Source organism: Anopheles gambiae, chromosome 3 (assembly GCF_943734735.2).
Source record: "Anopheles gambiae chromosome 3, idAnoGambNW_F1_1, whole genome shotgun sequence".
Taxonomy (NCBI): Eukaryota; Metazoa; Arthropoda; class Insecta; order Diptera; family Culicidae; genus Anopheles; species Anopheles gambiae.
Window position 1 is genome coordinate 81,481,069 of NC_064602.1, and position 16,317 is coordinate 81,497,385.

The window sequence follows — 16,317 nt, forward strand, 5'->3', positions numbered from 1 at the left end:
GCCGATACCGGACGACTTCATACGACCTAGCCTAACAAATCGAGCTAAAATAATCCCTATCTTACCGCTTAGTTACCGGTAATTTAAGAGTAATTTAATGGTTAATTAGCAGTGGTTAATTTACCCATTCGAGCAGTTTTGATAGATCCTATTCCTTCCTTTATTTTATTTCTATTTTTTCGGCCAAATTGTGAATAAATTACACGAATTGCGTTAAATATAGTTTAATGGTTATATTTCATCTTTTTCCTTGTATCATACAAACGATTACGATGTTTTTGTTGCAGCAAACTCAACTGGAACATCCGCTTCATCCAGAAAAGGTTATGTGCAATTAGCACTAATAAATCTTCCACTAAATGTTCATTAAAACAACACTCTTCATGTTGTTATTTACAACTTTACAATGATAACAAACGACAACACTTCGTACTGCTAAATTGCTCTCAAATTGCTGTTGTGACAGACAGAAAACTGCTCGAATGAGTAAATTAACTGAAGGCTGTCTGGATGGGGACTCCGGACGACTCCAGTTGATTTCGGACGACTACAGACGTCTCGAGATATTGCTGGGCGGATTTACCTTCCGGAGTCGGTTCCGCAATTATCGGAGTCGGATTGGACATGCCTTTTCAATGACATTTATCAAAAACTTGTTTTTATCATTATTAACGTCCCTACATCCGATCGTCTGCAGCTACAAATTTAAGTGATTTTTTTTAAAATACTTTCGTGAAAATTAAAAAGAGAATAAATACCATTGAATAAACTAATAAATACCTCCTCTACTCTAACACTAAATATTTGCTCTCCCTACTAATCAACACCACCATTTTTGGTCAGAGTATTTCTTCGTTCCGTGTTCAGCCTCGACAATGGCGAGTCAAGCTCATGCATGCTCAAGCTAATAATACAATACTAGGTACAGTTGGATGAGCTAAATCATTGCAAATCTAAGTCAATTGGTGAACGGCATCAGTTGCAGCACCGGTCGGGAAGACTTGCTTGCTACGCGCTACTGGCAGGTACCGTATCCTCGTTTTCTACCAGCACTTCCGGGTGCGTTCGTTTCATATGCATTCTCATCAGAGCCTTATAGCGATACGGTCTACGGCAGACGTCGCATTCGTAGAGGAGCCCACTATGAGCTTGTTCGTGGATTCGCCTCGCATACTGGCTTTTAAAACGTTTGCCACATTCGCTACACTCGTACGGTCGCTCCGACGAGTGCGATCGGCCGTGTTTCTTCAGATCATACCTTAAAAATAAAATAAAATACATATATTCTTGATCCGTGAACCCATCTCTGGCGCAATGTGTTACCTCGAGGAGAAAAAGGCACCGCATAAGCTGCACTCAAATTTGGTCGCATTGCTGTGACACTTTTTCACATGCCCTCGCAAGCCGCTCGCGTGCCGAAACACTTTCGGGCACACTTTGCACTTGTGCGTGTCACCGATGCCATGATGCACGACCTATAGAACCCGGGAGAAAGAAGAGAAAAATGCCATTCACACATGGGTTGGTAATGGCTACGAGCACACACCAAGTACCAAACTTACCATGTGCGACACGAGGGAATTATTGTGCGTAAATCCTTTGCCACACAGTTCGCACGATTTGCGTATCCTCTTCTCGTGCACTGCCTCTATGTGCCGCAGCAGGTTCGAGTATTCCACCATCTCCACCGGACAGTGGGGGCAGGCGTGTTTGATAAGCTTGGAATGGTTCAGCGTGTGTCGGGGCAGATCGTTGATCAGTACACCGCACGTGTCGCACAGATATTTTCGTTGCTTTTTCTTCGGTCTCGTCCGTGCCCGTGGTTCGGTCGGTCGGGGGGATGAAGCTTGCTCCTCGTTGACACCTTTTACCCGCTGTGTGGCTGGAGTGGGCGAACGGATTTGCCTATCGGTCGGTTGCGCACGGTGGAACCAACCATCTTCGCCAATTTCGCTTTCGTCTGACAGTGACAGATCGCCCGGAACAATGTAGTTGGCCGAGTAGAAGAAATCGGTATCTTCCGTCACAGGCTCATCGATACTAAACTCTTCTTGCTGTTTTTCGTGCAGTTCCGATACGACATTTGCGTTATCCAATTCCTCATTTCCGTGCTGGATAACCTCAACAATGAATTCCTCTTCGAGATAATCGCTGGATTCATCCTCGAGATTGCCGATGTCATCGTACGGCTCGTCGCTGACCTGTTGCTTCGCTGAATCGGAATCGATATTGTCCGGAGTGTCAGTTGGGTTGTCTACCTCCGGTTCGCCGGTTGAGGCAACGAGCACGTGCAGCTGTTGGAATAGCACATCCTTGCTAATGCATGCCTTCCGGAACTCGGCAGACTGTTTCAGCTTGATGATACAATTAACACACACCCGTACGGTGGAATCTTCATCTGTATCGAGCTACAAACGAGAAAGAAACGAGACATCGTTAGAAGCTTTGCCCGGTAAAAGCTGAGCACACACAGCAAGGATATAGGATAAGATAGCTTACCAGAATGCCGGTAAAATGATCTATTTCCTCCAGGGTGATGGAAGAATCTGTGAGGATTTTTACAGGAACCAAGCAATTATCGTCCCGACACAGACAAAAGCGACAAATGAGCAGCAAGTTTGGCGGAGCGCCGTTTTCCATTGCGAAGCTGCCCGTAAACTGTGTGTAAACAATGCGCTCGATACAGCTGTAGGGATGGGTCAACTAGCACCGTGCTACCACGCGCAGCACAGAACAGTAAAGTATGCGAGCACAAATGCACACTCAATAAAATTGTGGTAGCACTTATAGCACAATGTTGTGCCATAGGGTAGATGTACCAATTGTTGTGCTATGGACAAAAATATGAAAATTAAGAAAATAATGTGATTATTTTCGATTTCATATCGTTAACCCACCAAATTTTAGAACAATTGGAGCTGTCAGTTCTGATAAGAAGATGGATTGACCAGTGGCGGATCAAGGGTATCGGGGGCCCTAGGTGGAACGACGAGTTGAGGCCCTCTGTAAATGGTAAATGTTGTTGGAAGGGGGGGGGGGGGGTTGGGGGGGGGGGGGGGGTAGCGGTTGCTGTTGGGAGATTGAACAGTAAACTTGAAATGCCGTCGGGGCCCCCTTCGATCATCAGTCGCAAACTCTTCAATTTTTGCTGACGGGGGGGGGGGTGCAATAGATTCAGCGGGGGCCCCTTCGCAAATCACATCCTTCGCAAATCATCTGTCGCAAACTCTTTAATTTTTGCTGACGGGGGGGGGGGGGGGGGGGGTACAAATGTTTCGCCAACCTCGGGGCCCCATCGGCCATCCTTCCGGGGGCCTTTGTCGCTAGTACTCTGTCCATACGGCATACTGTAGAATGGCGATCTACGGGGCCCCTTAATCGGCGGGGCCCCAAGCGACCGCCTAGTCCGCCTACCGTTAGATCCGCCGCTGGGATTGACCTTGCCCGCGCTTGGCCCATCTTTTCCAAACATGTTGACTAGGAAAAGATGGATCAAGTACGGAATAAGGTCAATATGCTGAACAGGATTTTAACCTCTCAATTGCTTTGATTCATCCACATACATCACTGCACAACTTCGGCAATATTATTAATATATAAATATGCACTATGCACTGACCAGCAAAATGAGAGGGTCCATTTGCAAGTAAACAGACACACGCATACACATCTTACACATACATGTTTCACAACTAATGAACTTCCTTTAAAAATTCCTTTAATACATTCACTTTGATATTAAAAATCAATTCTAGCTCTTTTTTTGTTTATGAAATTTTTGTTCAGTAGTTTTGTGACAATTCTTGTTTTAGTCCAAACGCTGTACAAACTCGTCCGTAATTGGTGCACCTAACCTACCACAAAATTGTGCGCGGTAGCACCGTACAACACAATAAAAAGTGCTACATGACCCATCACTACCCAGCTGCGTGCTGTCAAACCGTTCACAACAATCATCTGTATTTGAAAGAAATGTGTGTATTTTTGGAAATGTTTGTTTGGAATATGCTTGTCCCAGCATAATTTGCACTGATAACCATCGCTATGGAGCGTGCCGTTCCGGAGGAATTAATAACAGTGTGCCGGTTTTGTTTGTGCGAGGACGATGATTGTTTGATTCCTATCGAGGATTTACTCGACTTTGAAATTACAACCGAAGATTTAGAACGATTCTCCGGGATAGAGGTAAGCGACATGGTTTGCTCTACCTCATACCGCAGCTGTTTGTAAACAAATGATTAATTTTGCTTGAATTTGCAGATAAACGACGACAACAAGGCAACGTTCTCAGTATGTATGGACTGTACCAGCAAGCTGAAAGTAGCATCCACCTTCCGCAACACGTGCCTCAAAAATGACCCGCTTTTTCGCGATCTGTACCAAGTGCTGGTTGCTAGCGGCAAGGAAAGGCTACAGAAAGTCGTCGCTCGTATCGAGCTATCCGATACAGACGATGGAATGGACGATGAAGACGCTCAAACCAAACCGGTGGTGATATATCTAAACGACCCCCTGTGGAAACCATCGAAACAAAGCGTACCGGAAGTAGCTCCCAAGCCGGAGCGGCCCAAACGATCAGTCGAAATCCCGCCAGTGGTTACTGAAGACGACGATGGTACCCAGCACAGTGAAGCGTTTTCGTGCGCAAGCACCACCGATGAGGTTGTGTGCGATGGCGAGCTCTTCGCGTACTCGGCCAACTACATCGAGCCGGGCGAGGAACTGTTCGACCCGAACGAGATGTGGCAGATGTTTTTCAATTGGGGCGGTAGCTTAAACCCACCATATCCCGAGGTCCGTGAACTGGGCAAGAAAAAGAAAAAGCGCTACCTGTGCGACATATGTGGCTTTTCTATGAGTTGCATTCTGCGCCATTATGACAATCACAGCGAGGAGCAAATACACAGCTGTCCCCACTGTCCGGTAAAAATGAAGCAAAAGAGCAACATTGCCCAGCACATACTTACGATGCACTTGAAGCAAAACACCAGAAAGTGTGCAATATGCGGCAAGGGCTTCATTCATCACAAAACGTACCGATATCATATGGTTAGTATTGGACAGCATGGTGCAGAATGTGTGAAGACAATTGAAAATGCTATCAAACATGCTTCCTTTCAGCTTACTCACGAGGGAGAAGGAAAAACGTTCGAATGCCCGGACTGTGAGAAAACGTTCCCGAACGCAATTTACCTAAGAGATCACTTCAATCGGCTTCATAACGCAGCGAAGGCGGCGAAGAAAACGCAACCAGCCAAAAAAGTGAGAAGGTACGCTTCTATAGTAATTTAAAACATTTAACTTATCAATAAGCTATTAATAATTTTACATACCTTTTTAGGAAAAGAAACCAGCCCCAAATAATGGCAGCATAGCTTCAGACAAACATATTTTGATCTGTTCAAAGTGTTGTTCACCTGAAGAGGAGCTGGCTCCTCAATTTACTCCAGGTTAGCGGGCTCTCGATGCTTTGGAAATCTCATCCTTCACGGTGGTTACGTTCGACTATCTCCTTTAGTTCGAACGTTATTTTTCTACCTTTTCACGAAAAGGAACAATTCTAGGGGCAACATATGTTGGCTCAATATCAATTCAAGCATAGGATAAGAAGCAGTTTCCAGAATGGGAAAAGATCATTTCTTGCTAAAGTACTTGTTCCTGGAACATGAAATATTTAAGATAACTTTCAGGATCGAACTACACTCGAGTCCAGTTCCCCTCACACAAAATAATTACTGGAGCCATGACAAAACAAAATCAAAACAGAAAATCCTACAAGCACCTGGCATTTAAGCTATTTGTGTTTGTATTTTTACTGTTGGAAAGTGCTTAAATGTCTCTTTCAAGTATAGTTATACGTAAGCAAGTTAGTAAGAAAGTATATGTATTATAATAGTGTGTAAATGAATAAAAAGTTCAGATAGCTTTGAATACAAACGAATAAAGTATAAAAAAAAACAAAATAAAAAAAAAATATCCACCCACCATCTACTCGGGAGCATCAGAACCATATAAATTCTTATTATTACGGATTTATGGGTCAGTAAACATCTATTTTTACGAAGAAAAAAAAACGCTCATCCAATGTGACCGTTCAAACAGACTCAGAGCGACAACGTCACAGAGTCTTGGTCGCAAAATTCTTGGTCGCAAAATTCTTGGTCGCAAAATGCTTGGTCGCAAATTTCTTGGTCGCAAATTTCTTGGTCGCAAATTTCTTGGTCGCGAAATTCTTGGTCGCAAAAATCGTGCCGAAAACTGGTACAGTTACCCTATCTCCGAGTCCGCTAAAGTCGAGAACCGCGTAACTCGGGAACAGACTGTAATCTGTTTCCTATAATTAACGTCAAAGCCTTTCGGGGCGGCAGTTGAAAACAGCTGATTTGAACCTGTTTGTTTACTAACAAATTTATCGGCCTGGTGATGTACCGGTGTCCTCCAAAATGATGAAAATTTGTCGTTTTTGTCTGCTCGAGGACGAAGAATATCTTATACCGGTCGCGGATGCCTCCGAGCTGGCGATCGATATCGAGGAAGTGGCACTGTTTAGTGGCATAAGGGTGAGTAATAGCGTGCTAGTCGAGTGTCCCACGCTAACGCGCACGAGTAGAGCGTACCTTCACCTGACTTTCCTTTGCAAAACAGATCGACGATGACAACAAAACGGCCTACGCCATGTGTCTGGAATGTACCAACAAGCTGCAAATTTGTTCCACCTTCCGGAAAACGTGCATGAGCAACGACACACAGTTTCGTGAGCTACGTGCCATGGTGGAGGCGAGTGCTAGCGAGCCAACCGAAACTGTGGTCGAACTATCAGACAGCTCGGAGGTTACGTTCGATTTCGATGGATTTGGTGACCACTGCTTACAGTCGACACCCAGCGAGCCAGTGTGCAGTCGTAGCAACATCACGGAGCTGTTGCCTGAACCGGACCACAAGCAGAGCGAACCGGTGCTACCGGTCACGAGCGCCATCATCGAAGCGATCGCGAACGATGAAGCGTTCGCGTACTCGGCCAACTACATCGAGCAGGGTGAAACGGTGCACGTTGAGGATGTGATTCACAGGTCGTTCGTCGACTGGAATAACAGCCTAAATCCCATACCGCCCCGAGTTCAGTACGTGCGCGAGCGCGGCAAGCGAAAGAAGCATCTGTGCGAAATCTGTGGCGTAATAGTGTTCCACATGCCGTCCCACTATGAGAAACACCGCGAGCCCTCGTTCGAGTGTTCGCTGTGCCCGGTAAAGACGAAACATAAGGCGACCATGGCACAGCACATCGAACAGGTGCACCTGAAACTGGTGAAAAAGAAGTGCAAAATATGCGGCAAAGGCTTCATTCATCACAAAACGTACCGGTACCATATGGTATGCATATTTTGGGGGGATGGCCTGTATTGGATTGCACTTACATCCGTCTTCCGTATTCGTTGCAGCTTACTCACGAGAGCAAAGGGGAAAAGTTCGAATGCCCGGACTGCGAGAAAACGTTCCCCAATGCCGTCTATCTGAGGGATCATTTTAATCGACTTCATAATGCGGCTAAGAAACCCAGAAACACCGGTACAGAACGCAAAGTGCGAAGGTAAGCGAATGTGTTTCCGTACAACTAACACCATTGTACAGTTTGAAGGAATCAAATAAATTAATTATTGTCGAAACTGTTTTTTTTTAGGACACGCAACAGATCCCGCATTGCAGATGAGACAAGCGACACCGAATAAGTACAAACGGGTTTTATTTTTATTTCTATGGAGACTTTCAGTTTATTGGCCTTGTTGTGGCAGCAATCGATAGGAGTGATTTCTTTGAAATTGTAACCAAAGGTTGCTTTAGCCTATATACAGACCATTTTTCGGAACTGCCCGATGCAAGAGTTCCTGGATGCACGAGAGTTGCAGCGTGTGAACATACATTAGAATTCAACTGCTCCAAGCGCCACAGATTAAGCTTAAATGACTGGAAAATTAAATATCAGATAAAACCGATCAATCATGTAAGGCAGTAGTATGTAAGTTAGTCTTAATGTTTGTTTAACCACAAATGGCGGACAAATTTACCAAATAAACAAACAAGCAAACAGATGGCGCCATCAGGTTTTATTGCTGTTAAACGAAGTCTTTTTAGATTCCTTTTAGGTTTAGAACTTGAACCGTATAGAACCCATCTAGTGTTCGTTTAGTGGATTTGTGGAACTTGGGGCATGTATGCTGTGACATACAGTGGTGTACGTGAGTCCTTTAAAAAAACAGACACTACATTTTCACACGCAGTTTTGACACCAAACGTTTTGAACAACGTGTACGGACATTTTTCCACATGATCAAACAAGTTAGTTTATAACAATCAAATTTTGTTTATTAAACTTCTGACTCAAATGCAGAAATGAACAGGAGAACGTCACGATTTTATTTAGATTAATTTTTGGGTTTCTTCTAGGACTTCCTATCTGAAAACATATTGCATATTTCGATTGCGCCACTTTCGCAGCACTTCCAGGGTTTCCACGTACCGTGAACACTACCGGAAAGGTTACAGGGGTTTCCAGAGGTTCTCATAGTTGTGGGACACTTTCTTGACTCTTTGTTATGGGAAGTGAACTTCATATGAAGGAAATTGGACTCTATGGCACTCTTTTTGAACAGGCTCCTTGGAAATTCCTATTGGATTTATCCAACAAGGGTGCTATATAGTCCAATTCCCACTGCATTAAGTGCATTTCACTTAATAAAAAGTCAATTAAGTGTCCCACAGCTATGAGAGCTCTTGGAAAATCCTGTAATGCACAATTTGTTATAACTAGCCCTTAAAAGATAACTAGATTATATCTCACTCCGATTCCAGACTACACCGACTCCGGGTGACTGAAACTTCGAAAGACTACACCATCACCGGACGAAACCGATTCTAGACGATGATGTCGGTCGAACCTGCCTTCCGAAGTCAGTTCCGAAAAGGTCGGAGTCGGATCGGACTCGACTCTGGATTTTTTTGCCAACTTTACCCATCACTAGTGTGAAGGGCCGAAACGGCGCTAATTTTGACAGCTCCTTCGATCATCATCACAGCGTTGTTTACCAACAATATTCCGCACATCAGCAGCAACAGCAGGATGGCGAGCGACGATGCTCCCTTGCAAGATTCCGTTTCTTGCAACACAGAACAAAATGAAGCCGAACAAGAAGCCCCACAAAGTTTGTTGCATATTTGCCGATTTTGTCTGTCTCGCGATGAGGAAGATTTAATTCCCCTAGAGAACGTACTACTACTAACGCTTACGATCGAGGACATTTTGCTGTTTACAGGCATCCAGGTAAGAAGCGGTGCGCATTGCCAGCCCAATGGCCTTGCGTTTTCTAACCCCCTCCTCGTTTAAAATCCCTACCACCACCACCACCACCTTGCAGATAGAGGAGGAGGACTATGGAGAAATCGCCTTGTGCGTGAAATGTACGAACAAGATACAGATCTGTTCCTACTTCCGGCACTGCTGCCTGACCAACGATACCACCTTTCGCGAGCTGTGCGCGGATCTGATCGCCAAAGTAAAGGCGGCACGCATCGAAGCGAAGGAAGCGGCGGCCGCCGCAGAACAGGCCTTGCGGGAGGCTGAGGAAGCCGCACTGGAAGTAGAGGCCGCCAACCAGCACTGCGACACGATCGAGCTTAGCAGTGACGATGAGTTTAACTACTCGGCCAACTACATCAAACCCGGCGAAGTGTTACACATTGAGGAGCCGATGTACAGACCGTCCGATTGGGACATGAGCTTAAATCCGACGCCCCCAGCCGTTCAGTGCCATCCGCGCGAAAAGGGCAAGCGCAAACTGCATCTGTGCGATCTGTGCGGGCTGAAGGTTGGCCACATTCCTACCCACTACCTGGACCACAGCACGGTGGCAACGGTTGGCTGTCCGTACTGTCCGGTGAAAATGAAGGCCCAGAAAAGTATCAACGAACACATCCACACGGTGCACTTTAAGCTCGTCTCGAAAACGTGCGAAATCTGCGGCAAAGGCTTCGTCCACCATAAAACGTACAGATACCATATGGTTGGTATTGGGAAACGTGCTCTAGCTCCCACTCTCTTGCCCCACTGTCGCTCAAAGCGCTGTTGTGCTTTCTTCCTTCCCAGATTACACACCAAGACGAGGGAAATACGTTCGAATGCAAAGACTGCTCGAAAACATTCACCAACTCAATCTACCTGCGGGACCACATTAAGAGGGTGCATAATGCGGCGAAAAAAGTTAAACCCAAGGACTCGGAAGAAACCGTGAAAAAGTAAGGGAATGGCCTTTTTTTTAGCGCACGCTAGAATGGAACCGATTTTGACGAATAGTTAATGGTAATTTGCTGTGCTTTTTTTTAGAAAAAGAATCCGATCACGCAATTCAGAAGATAACCGCATCTACCCCGACTCGGACTGAGGGCCTAAATCTGCTTACAAGCCACCATCGGCAGACGAATGAGCCATCAATGTTAATGTATTTTTAACTTCCAGTATACTAAAACGCTTTCTAACTATAGTACCGTACACCTCCTACAATCGGTATTGCTGCTATATCCGAATAAGGAGTTGTTTTGATGATGATAATGAAGTTCTGTCTACCCAAATCAATCGATCCGAGAGAAACATTCACTCATTGTTATGCGCATCCATATTGAAATACAGGTAGTTCCCGAGATCCGAAAATAACTGATATTTTGGTAGAAAATTACGAGATTTGACTTACGCGGGGAAATTCGAGAGGAACACGCGTGGCGGTTATTTTGCGGCCGTTTTCGGTACCCATTTACCGTGGTATCTCGAGGATCCGGGGCCTGTGCCTGTATAGCACTTGTCTTCCCAGTGTATTTCCTATGACTGCATATGTCTTCTTCTTCTTCTTCTATTTGGCGGAACGTCCTAACAAGGACATGGCCGGCCCTATATAGACCGTTTTCGAGATTTAATTCTTTACCACGTATGTCGGATAAAGTCAAATGTCCTTATACTACGACGGGGGGTCCATTGTAGGCTTGAACCCATGATCCCATAAAGGGCATGTTATTTGAGTCGTTTGAGTTGACGACTGCACTATGAGACGGCGGTTTTTATTCAAATGGAAACTCCTATATGTAAATCCGTCGTTGAAAAATTCTGAACAATTTATGCTAGACGTGTAATATACAGTTCTCAAAACTATTAGGGCCATTTATCTGTGAAAATTTTGAAAAGTATTGAAACAAATGTATTAATATTTCCAAATATTTTTTATATTTTTTTCTTTTCAAAAAAATCCTGTAAACTTTGAAAAGCTGTAACACAAGAACGGTAGCGAGTTCAACCAATCTATGCACAGTTATAGAAACTGCATTAGTTTATTTAATTTTCATCAGAATATTGCATCGATATTGAATAGCGCATTCAAAAGATGCAAGCCTCACATGTCGCTGACTACCCGAGTAGCCCGGTCGCATGGAATATTTGTTTTTTTTTTTTTGGTTGCCAGTGACTGGGTTAAACATTGATGTCTTATACACAGTCGATTTAAAGATTAATTTAAGTTGAACTTGCGCTACATTTCGGATGGCGCTTTATGGAAAACAACAACAACTCCTTACAAATGGTACTCATCATCATTGTTGATCGCGTCGACAGTAATACTATAATATTCACATGAATGTTTTCACGTAATGTAAAAAATGAAACGTATCGGTGTGGTAATTTACCATCCAACGTTTGGATAGAAACAACCGAATCGAAAAAAAGATAATAAAATTCGTAGTAAATTCGGGTACGGGTTGAATTTGTGCTTGTGCACCGTACTGGGACGAACGACACGTGATTAAGGTGTCTGGCGAACTATTATTTTGGCTGACTGCATTTGGGATCGGTTCCGTTTTCTAAAAGATACAAGACACATGATAAGATCACTAACTTCCCTGAAAACGGACGGAAACGTTCGCTTACCTTTGCACCTTTTCTCCTGGTTCCTGGGGTTTCTTCGCTGCCTTCGCTGCATTATGAAGCCGATTTACGTGATCCCGTAAGTAGATGGCGTTCGGGAACGTTTTCTCACAGTCCGGGCATTCGAACGTTTTTCCTTCTCCCTCGTGTGTGAGCTGAAAGGAAGGATAGAGGATTGCATTTTCAATTGCCTTCACACATTCTGCACCATTCTGTCCAATACTAACCATATGGTATCGGTACGTCTTGTGATGAATGAAGCTTTTGTCGCATATTTTGCACGTTTTATTCGGCTTTCGAAGATGAACTTGCAGTATGTGCTGGGAGATGTTGCTCTTCTGCTTCATCTTTACCGGACAGTGTGGGCAACTGTACGCTGGCTCCTCGCTGTGATTATCATAATGTCGCCGAAGGCAATTTACAAAAAGCCCGCATATGTCGCACAGGTGGAATTTGCGCTTTCCCTTTACATAGACATAGGGAACGTCGGGAGGAGGTGGTGGGTTTAAGCTACCGCCCCAATCGATAAACATCTGCCACATCTCGTTTGGGTCGAACAGTACCTCGCCCGGCTCGATGTAGTTGGCCGAGTACGCGAAGAGCTCGCCATCGCACACAACCTCATCGGTGGTGCTTGCGCACGAAAACGCTTCACTGTGCTGGGTACCATCGTCGTCATCCGTAATCATTGCCGGGATTTCGACTGATCGTTTCGGCAGCTTCGGCTCGGGAGGTACTTCCGGAACGCTTTGTTTCGATGGTTTCCACAGGGGGTCGTTTAGATATATCACCACCGGTTTTTTTTGAGCGTCTTCATCGTCCATTCCATCATCTGTATCCGATAGCTCGATACGAGCGACGACTTTCTGTAGCCTTTCCTTGCCGCTAGCAACCAGCACTTGGTACAGATCGCGAAAAAGCGGGTCATTTTTGAGGCACGTGTTGCGGAAGGTGGATGCTACTTTCAGCTTGCTGGTACAGTCCATACATACTGAGAACGTTGCCTTGTTGTCGTCGTTTATCTGCAAATTCAAGCAAAATTGATCATTTGTTTACAAACAGCTGCGGTATGAGGTAGAGCAAACCATGTCGCTTACCTCTATCCCGGAGAATCGTTCTAAATCTTCGGTTGTAATTTCAAAGTCGAGTAAATCCTCGATAGGAATCAAGCAATCATCGTCCTCGCACAAACAAAACCGGCACACTGTTATTAATTCCTCCGAAACGGCACGCTCCATCGCTGCTGCAGAATGGTGGAATGTTGGTAAACAACACAGTGCGCCTTGAATGGAATGTCAAACTTAGTGATGGGAAAAATGAAGTTTTCGTTGGAATCGATTCCGGCTAGTTCCAAAGTTTTCTGGAATCGATTCCGGATAATAGGTCCGGAACAAAAACGGAATAATTTCCGGAATTGACTTCGAAATAAGAATCGGTTCTCGAATTAGAATCGCCTCTGGAGTATGAATTGGGTCCGGAGTCGAAATTTGGGCCGAAATCAGAATCGGCGTCGAAATCGCAATTAGTTTTGGCATCTCTAGTGATCTCCAATTGATCTCTAATAATGTTTTCTAATGTTCAATGGTCTTCTATTTGGCGTAAACATCCTACGCCGACATGCCCGGCGTATATACAGGATTTCGAGATTTTATTCAGTACCACGCAGCCGGATAGTCAGTCCTTGATACGGTGGGACGGTCCATATGAGGGTTGAACCTATGACGGGCATTTTGTTAACTCTTACGAGTTGACGACTATACAATGGGACCGCCCCTGTATAATGGGTCCAATGAACACATCGATAGCAGCAAAGAATTTCAAATTTACTTGAAAGCGATCCATTCTCATGGTGATTCCCGGACTGAGTTCGCTTCTGAAACTTCTTATTTCAATTTTGATTCTCATTCCGGAACAAATGCCAATTTCTGGAGTCAATTCTGATTCTGTTTCCGGAGCAAATTGTGGTTCCGAATTCAATTCCGGATTCATAGTAGACTCCGGAATCGGCTTCAAAGTCGGCTTCCGGAATTGGTTCCAAATACGGAACCGAATTCGGGTAGGTCCAAATCCGTGTCCCTATCACTAGTCAACACTAGTGCTTGCATCGCTTACCGTCTCACTTACATACCTTGGCTATAAACAGGGAACACAATCATAGCTGCTCCTTGTGGTCCTTTTGATACACATATTTTTTTGCAGCATAAGTATATGCACTCTTCAACACTCTTTCTTCATCACAAGAGAGGCTAGGATCACATAAAAAGGTAAAATCACTCACTATATCGGCAAAGCAAAGATAATGGCAAGTTATTAATGAAACTATCGATTGCTGGTTTTTCAATTTTATTTTTTAACAGTTTTTAGTATCATTAAAAGTAACATTAAAGCAAGTGAGAAGATTTGTTTTAATTTGGTTGTAATTCACTGAGCTATTATGAGCATATAACCGTCATATAATTTAATTCAATTGAAATGAACTTAAGAGCCATAAATAATCTTTAATCTAGCATCGCTCGTTAGCAAAACCCGTTTCAAATTATCATGCTAACATCACTTAGTCTGAAGGGCAGATTCACTCTGAATCAGATGATGTTTCGTACTTGTTTACTAGGACAGCATTTAATCTTCTTTTTTTCCTGCAAAAATGTGCACGTAATTGGTATCATTTGAATATTTGTTGCTGTTGTAAAATCTCTGCTTCGATCCAGTTTCAGCCCTATCGAGAGCAGAAACTCGGTCGCTTACCTTGGCGTTTTGGGTCCCGATTCACCATTCGTCTTCCCCGTTCTAGCCGCATTGTGGATTCGATTAAAATGGTCGCGTAAGTAGATGGCGTTCGGGAACGTTTTCGAGCAATCCTGGCAGGCGAACCGTTTCCCTTCACCCTCGTGGGTAAGCTGAAACGAAAAAGTAGCATACATTGTTACTGGCACATTCCGGCGCAATTTGCTCTGCTAGCACGACCCAACCATATGATATCGGTACGTTTTGTGGTGAACGAAGCCTTTGCCGCATATTTTGCACGTCCTGCAGATGGCCTTGTAGTGCACCTGTAGTATGTGCTGGGAGATGTTGTTTTTCTGCTTCATTTTGGCCGGACAGTACGGGCAGGCGAATGTGGCCGTCTCCTCGTGTACTTGCATGTGCGTTGGCAGGTGCTTCACAATGAGGGCGCACTTTTCACACATGTACAGTCTTCGCTTTCCGCGTTCTCTCGGATAGGGAGCGGTGGGAGCGTGCTTCGGGTTGAGGCTGGTGTTCCAATCGACGTACGACCGGTGCACCACATCCTCTGCATACAGTATTTCGCCTGGCTTGATGTAGTTGGCCGAATATCCAAACAGCTCGTCCTCACTGTTCGCTTCCTCGATGGTGCTCGCAATCGAAACCACGCTACTGGGCTGCGTACGGTGCTGGAGTTCTTTTACGGCACTTGGCAGTGGACTCGAGCCATCTTCACTAGGACAAATGTCCGTTGCGATTGGTTCGTCTTCGGCGTAGGTGTCGGAGTTTGCTTCCCCTTCAAAATCGCTTTCCAAATATTCGACCTTTTCATCGTAGGTCTGTTGAACGCGGGAGTCGAGCACAACACGGCACAGGGCATGGAAGAGCGCATCGTTCCTCAGGCAGGCGTTCCGGAAGGTGGACGATATTTTCAGCTTGTTTGTACATTCTAGACACACCACACAGGATGCTTTGTGTTCATCGTTGAGCTACAAAGGCAATGCAATTTATTTAAATCTTCACCGATACCGACATTAAGGGTTGGTGCACGAAGCGCAACGGTTACCTGTATGCCGGTGAAACGGACTAAATCTTCGATGGTAAGCTCAAAATCTAATACATCTTGCACCGGAATTAAGTAGTTTTCGTCCTCACTGAGACAAAATCGGCAAATATTCACCATTATTTTGAGATCGGTGTTCTGCGCCATCCTGGAGCAATACCGGTTTGTTGATATCCCAAAAGCGCTGCAGCTAATGTCAAAAGTTATCCAAACATCAAACATCGAAGTTGTACAGGGTGGCTCTGAAGTTCGTATTGATTCTGCTGATCTTAATCACGCAACAACAGAAAAGTATTTTTAGCCAGCCAAGCTTATCGAGTTGAGAAAATCTTGCATATGAGTAAGTAAATCATTGTAAACGCACGTTTCTGATTAAGAAAACATGCCCGTTTAATTATTGGCCAATTAACCGTCGTTTTTAAACTAAGGCACTGGTCTAATCTTGTTGCGCGCAACATTGTTGCTGGCAAAATGTATGGATTTTGACAGCTAGCGCAACTTTGTTGCATGCCAAATTCAATCCAATTTGATTTTTGTCTGGCAACATTTTCTATTTACCTTGGTCATGGTAATC

General features: G+C 44.6%; 6 protein-coding genes across 8 annotated transcripts; 3 read left to right on the forward strand and 3 right to left on the reverse strand.

The window, feature by feature from the left end:
* Nucleotides 1–218: 218 nt before the first annotated feature.
* LOC3291310 (zinc finger autosomal protein) lies at nucleotides 219–2,696 on the reverse strand. Of its 2 annotated transcripts, XM_061653903.1 has the most exons (4): nucleotides 2,500–2,696; nucleotides 1,563–2,408; nucleotides 1,324–1,475; nucleotides 219–1,258 (listed from the first exon to the last, which is right to left on the reverse strand). In XM_061653903.1, exons 1-4 carry the CDS (start codon nucleotides 2,638–2,640, stop codon nucleotides 1,009–1,011), a joined length of 1,389 nt encoding a protein of 462 aa, XP_061509887.1. In that variant the 5' UTR covers nucleotides 2,641–2,696; the 3' UTR covers nucleotides 219–1,008. The 2 variants fall into 2 exon arrangements, with proteins under 2 accessions (XP_061509887.1, XP_061509888.1); XM_061653904.1 differs by having other exon boundaries at nucleotides 219–1,475; nucleotides 2,500–2,686.
* Nucleotides 2,697–3,944: 1,248 nt separating this feature from the next.
* LOC1267450 (zinc finger protein 418) lies at nucleotides 3,945–6,010 on the forward strand. The gene is made up of 4 exons (XM_061658606.1): nucleotides 3,945–4,185; nucleotides 4,261–5,049; nucleotides 5,122–5,270; nucleotides 5,342–6,010. Exons 1-4 carry the CDS (start codon nucleotides 4,045–4,047, stop codon nucleotides 5,373–5,375), a joined length of 1,113 nt encoding a protein of 370 aa, XP_061514590.1. The 5' UTR covers nucleotides 3,945–4,044; the 3' UTR covers nucleotides 5,376–6,010.
* Nucleotides 6,011–6,338: 328 nt separating this feature from the next.
* Nucleotides 6,339–8,116, forward strand: LOC133392759 (zinc finger protein 121-like). Its single transcript, XM_061653920.1, has 4 exons — nucleotides 6,339–6,560; nucleotides 6,646–7,371; nucleotides 7,440–7,588; nucleotides 7,679–8,116. The coding sequence occupies exons 1-4, from the start codon at nucleotides 6,444–6,446 to the stop codon at nucleotides 7,725–7,727; spliced, it is 1,041 nt and encodes a 346-aa protein (XP_061509904.1). The 5' UTR covers nucleotides 6,339–6,443; the 3' UTR covers nucleotides 7,728–8,116.
* Nucleotides 8,117–9,048: 932 nt separating this feature from the next.
* Nucleotides 9,049–10,699, forward strand: LOC133392758 (zinc finger and BTB domain-containing protein 41-like). 2 transcript variants are annotated; one of them, XM_061653917.1, is made up of 4 exons: nucleotides 9,055–9,316; nucleotides 9,411–10,055; nucleotides 10,139–10,287; nucleotides 10,376–10,699. In XM_061653917.1, exons 1-4 carry the CDS (start codon nucleotides 9,116–9,118, stop codon nucleotides 10,431–10,433), a joined length of 1,053 nt encoding a protein of 350 aa, XP_061509901.1. In that variant the 5' UTR covers nucleotides 9,055–9,115; the 3' UTR covers nucleotides 10,434–10,699. The 2 variants fall into 2 exon arrangements, with proteins under 2 accessions (XP_061509900.1, XP_061509901.1); XM_061653916.1 differs by having other exon boundaries at nucleotides 9,049–9,316; nucleotides 9,411–10,699.
* Nucleotides 10,700–11,606: 907 nt separating this feature from the next.
* On the reverse strand, nucleotides 11,607–13,251 carry LOC4397865 (telomere zinc finger-associated protein). The gene is made up of 4 exons (XM_061653914.1): nucleotides 13,054–13,251; nucleotides 12,184–12,978; nucleotides 11,960–12,111; nucleotides 11,607–11,892 (listed from the first exon to the last, which is right to left on the reverse strand). The coding sequence occupies exons 1-4, from the start codon at nucleotides 13,192–13,194 to the stop codon at nucleotides 11,835–11,837; spliced, it is 1,146 nt and encodes a 381-aa protein (XP_061509898.1). The 5' UTR covers nucleotides 13,195–13,251; the 3' UTR covers nucleotides 11,607–11,834.
* A 1,031-nt stretch (nucleotides 13,252–14,282) lies between these two features.
* LOC1267675 (myoneurin) lies at nucleotides 14,283–16,090 on the reverse strand. The gene is made up of 4 exons (XM_061653913.1): nucleotides 15,747–16,090; nucleotides 14,926–15,669; nucleotides 14,702–14,853; nucleotides 14,283–14,592 (listed from the first exon to the last, which is right to left on the reverse strand). Exons 1-4 carry the CDS (start codon nucleotides 15,963–15,965, stop codon nucleotides 14,529–14,531), a joined length of 1,179 nt encoding a protein of 392 aa, XP_061509897.1. The 5' UTR covers nucleotides 15,966–16,090; the 3' UTR covers nucleotides 14,283–14,528.
* Between the last annotated feature and the right edge of the window lie 227 nt (nucleotides 16,091–16,317).

What these genes read in the sequence shown, in the direction of transcription:
- LOC133392759 (XM_061653920.1), top strand. Translation starts at nt 6,444, where the DNA reads ATGATGAAAATTTGTCGTTTTTGTCTGCTCGAGGACGAAGAATATCTT. An exon ending in CACTGTTTAGTGGCATAAGG is followed by an intron (nt 6,561 to 6,645) that starts GTGAGTAATAGC and finishes TTTGCAAAACAG; the next exon opens with ATCGACGATGACAACAAAAC. An exon ending in ACAGAACGCAAAGTGCGAAG is followed by an intron (nt 7,589 to 7,678) that starts GTAAGCGAATGT and finishes GTTTTTTTTTAG; the next exon opens with GACACGCAACAGATCCCGCA.
- LOC3291310 (XM_061653903.1), bottom strand. Translation starts at nt 2,640, where the DNA reads ATGGAAAACGGCGCTCCGCCAAACTTGCTGCTCATTTGTCGCTTTTGT. An exon ending in ATCATTTTACCGGCATTCTG is followed by an intron (nt 2,409 to 2,499) that starts GTAAGCTATCTT and finishes TCTCGTTTGTAG; the next exon opens with CTCGATACAGATGAAGATTC. An exon ending in ATTCCCTCGTGTCGCACATG is followed by an intron (nt 1,476 to 1,562) that starts GTAAGTTTGGTA and finishes CGGGTTCTATAG; the next exon opens with GTCGTGCATCATGGCATCGG.
- LOC133392758 (XM_061653916.1), top strand. Translation starts at nt 9,116, where the DNA reads ATGGCGAGCGACGATGCTCCCTTGCAAGATTCCGTTTCTTGCAACACA. An exon ending in TGCTGTTTACAGGCATCCAG is followed by an intron (nt 9,317 to 9,410) that starts GTAAGAAGCGGT and finishes ACCACCTTGCAG; the next exon opens with ATAGAGGAGGAGGACTATGG.
- LOC1267675 (XM_061653913.1), bottom strand. Translation starts at nt 15,965, where the DNA reads ATGTTTGATGTTTGGATAACTTTTGACATTAGCTGCAGCGCTTTTGGG. An exon ending in TCCGTTTCACCGGCATACAG is followed by an intron (nt 15,670 to 15,746) that starts GTAACCGTTGCG and finishes TTGCCTTTGTAG; the next exon opens with CTCAACGATGAACACAAAGC. An exon ending in TCGGGACCCAAAACGCCAAG is followed by an intron (nt 14,593 to 14,701) that starts GTAAGCGACCGA and finishes ACATTTTTGCAG; the next exon opens with GAAAAAAAGAAGATTAAATG.
- LOC1267450 (XM_061658606.1), top strand. Translation starts at nt 4,045, where the DNA reads ATGGAGCGTGCCGTTCCGGAGGAATTAATAACAGTGTGCCGGTTTTGT. An exon ending in AACGATTCTCCGGGATAGAG is followed by an intron (nt 4,186 to 4,260) that starts GTAAGCGACATG and finishes TTGAATTTGCAG; the next exon opens with ATAAACGACGACAACAAGGC. An exon ending in AAACGTACCGATATCATATG is followed by an intron (nt 5,050 to 5,121) that starts GTTAGTATTGGA and finishes GCTTCCTTTCAG; the next exon opens with CTTACTCACGAGGGAGAAGG.
- LOC4397865 (XM_061653914.1), bottom strand. Translation starts at nt 13,194, where the DNA reads ATGGAGCGTGCCGTTTCGGAGGAATTAATAACAGTGTGCCGGTTTTGT. An exon ending in AACGATTCTCCGGGATAGAG is followed by an intron (nt 12,979 to 13,053) that starts GTAAGCGACATG and finishes TTGAATTTGCAG; the next exon opens with ATAAACGACGACAACAAGGC. An exon ending in CCAGGAGAAAAGGTGCAAAG is followed by an intron (nt 11,893 to 11,959) that starts GTAAGCGAACGT and finishes TGTATCTTTTAG; the next exon opens with AAAACGGAACCGATCCCAAA.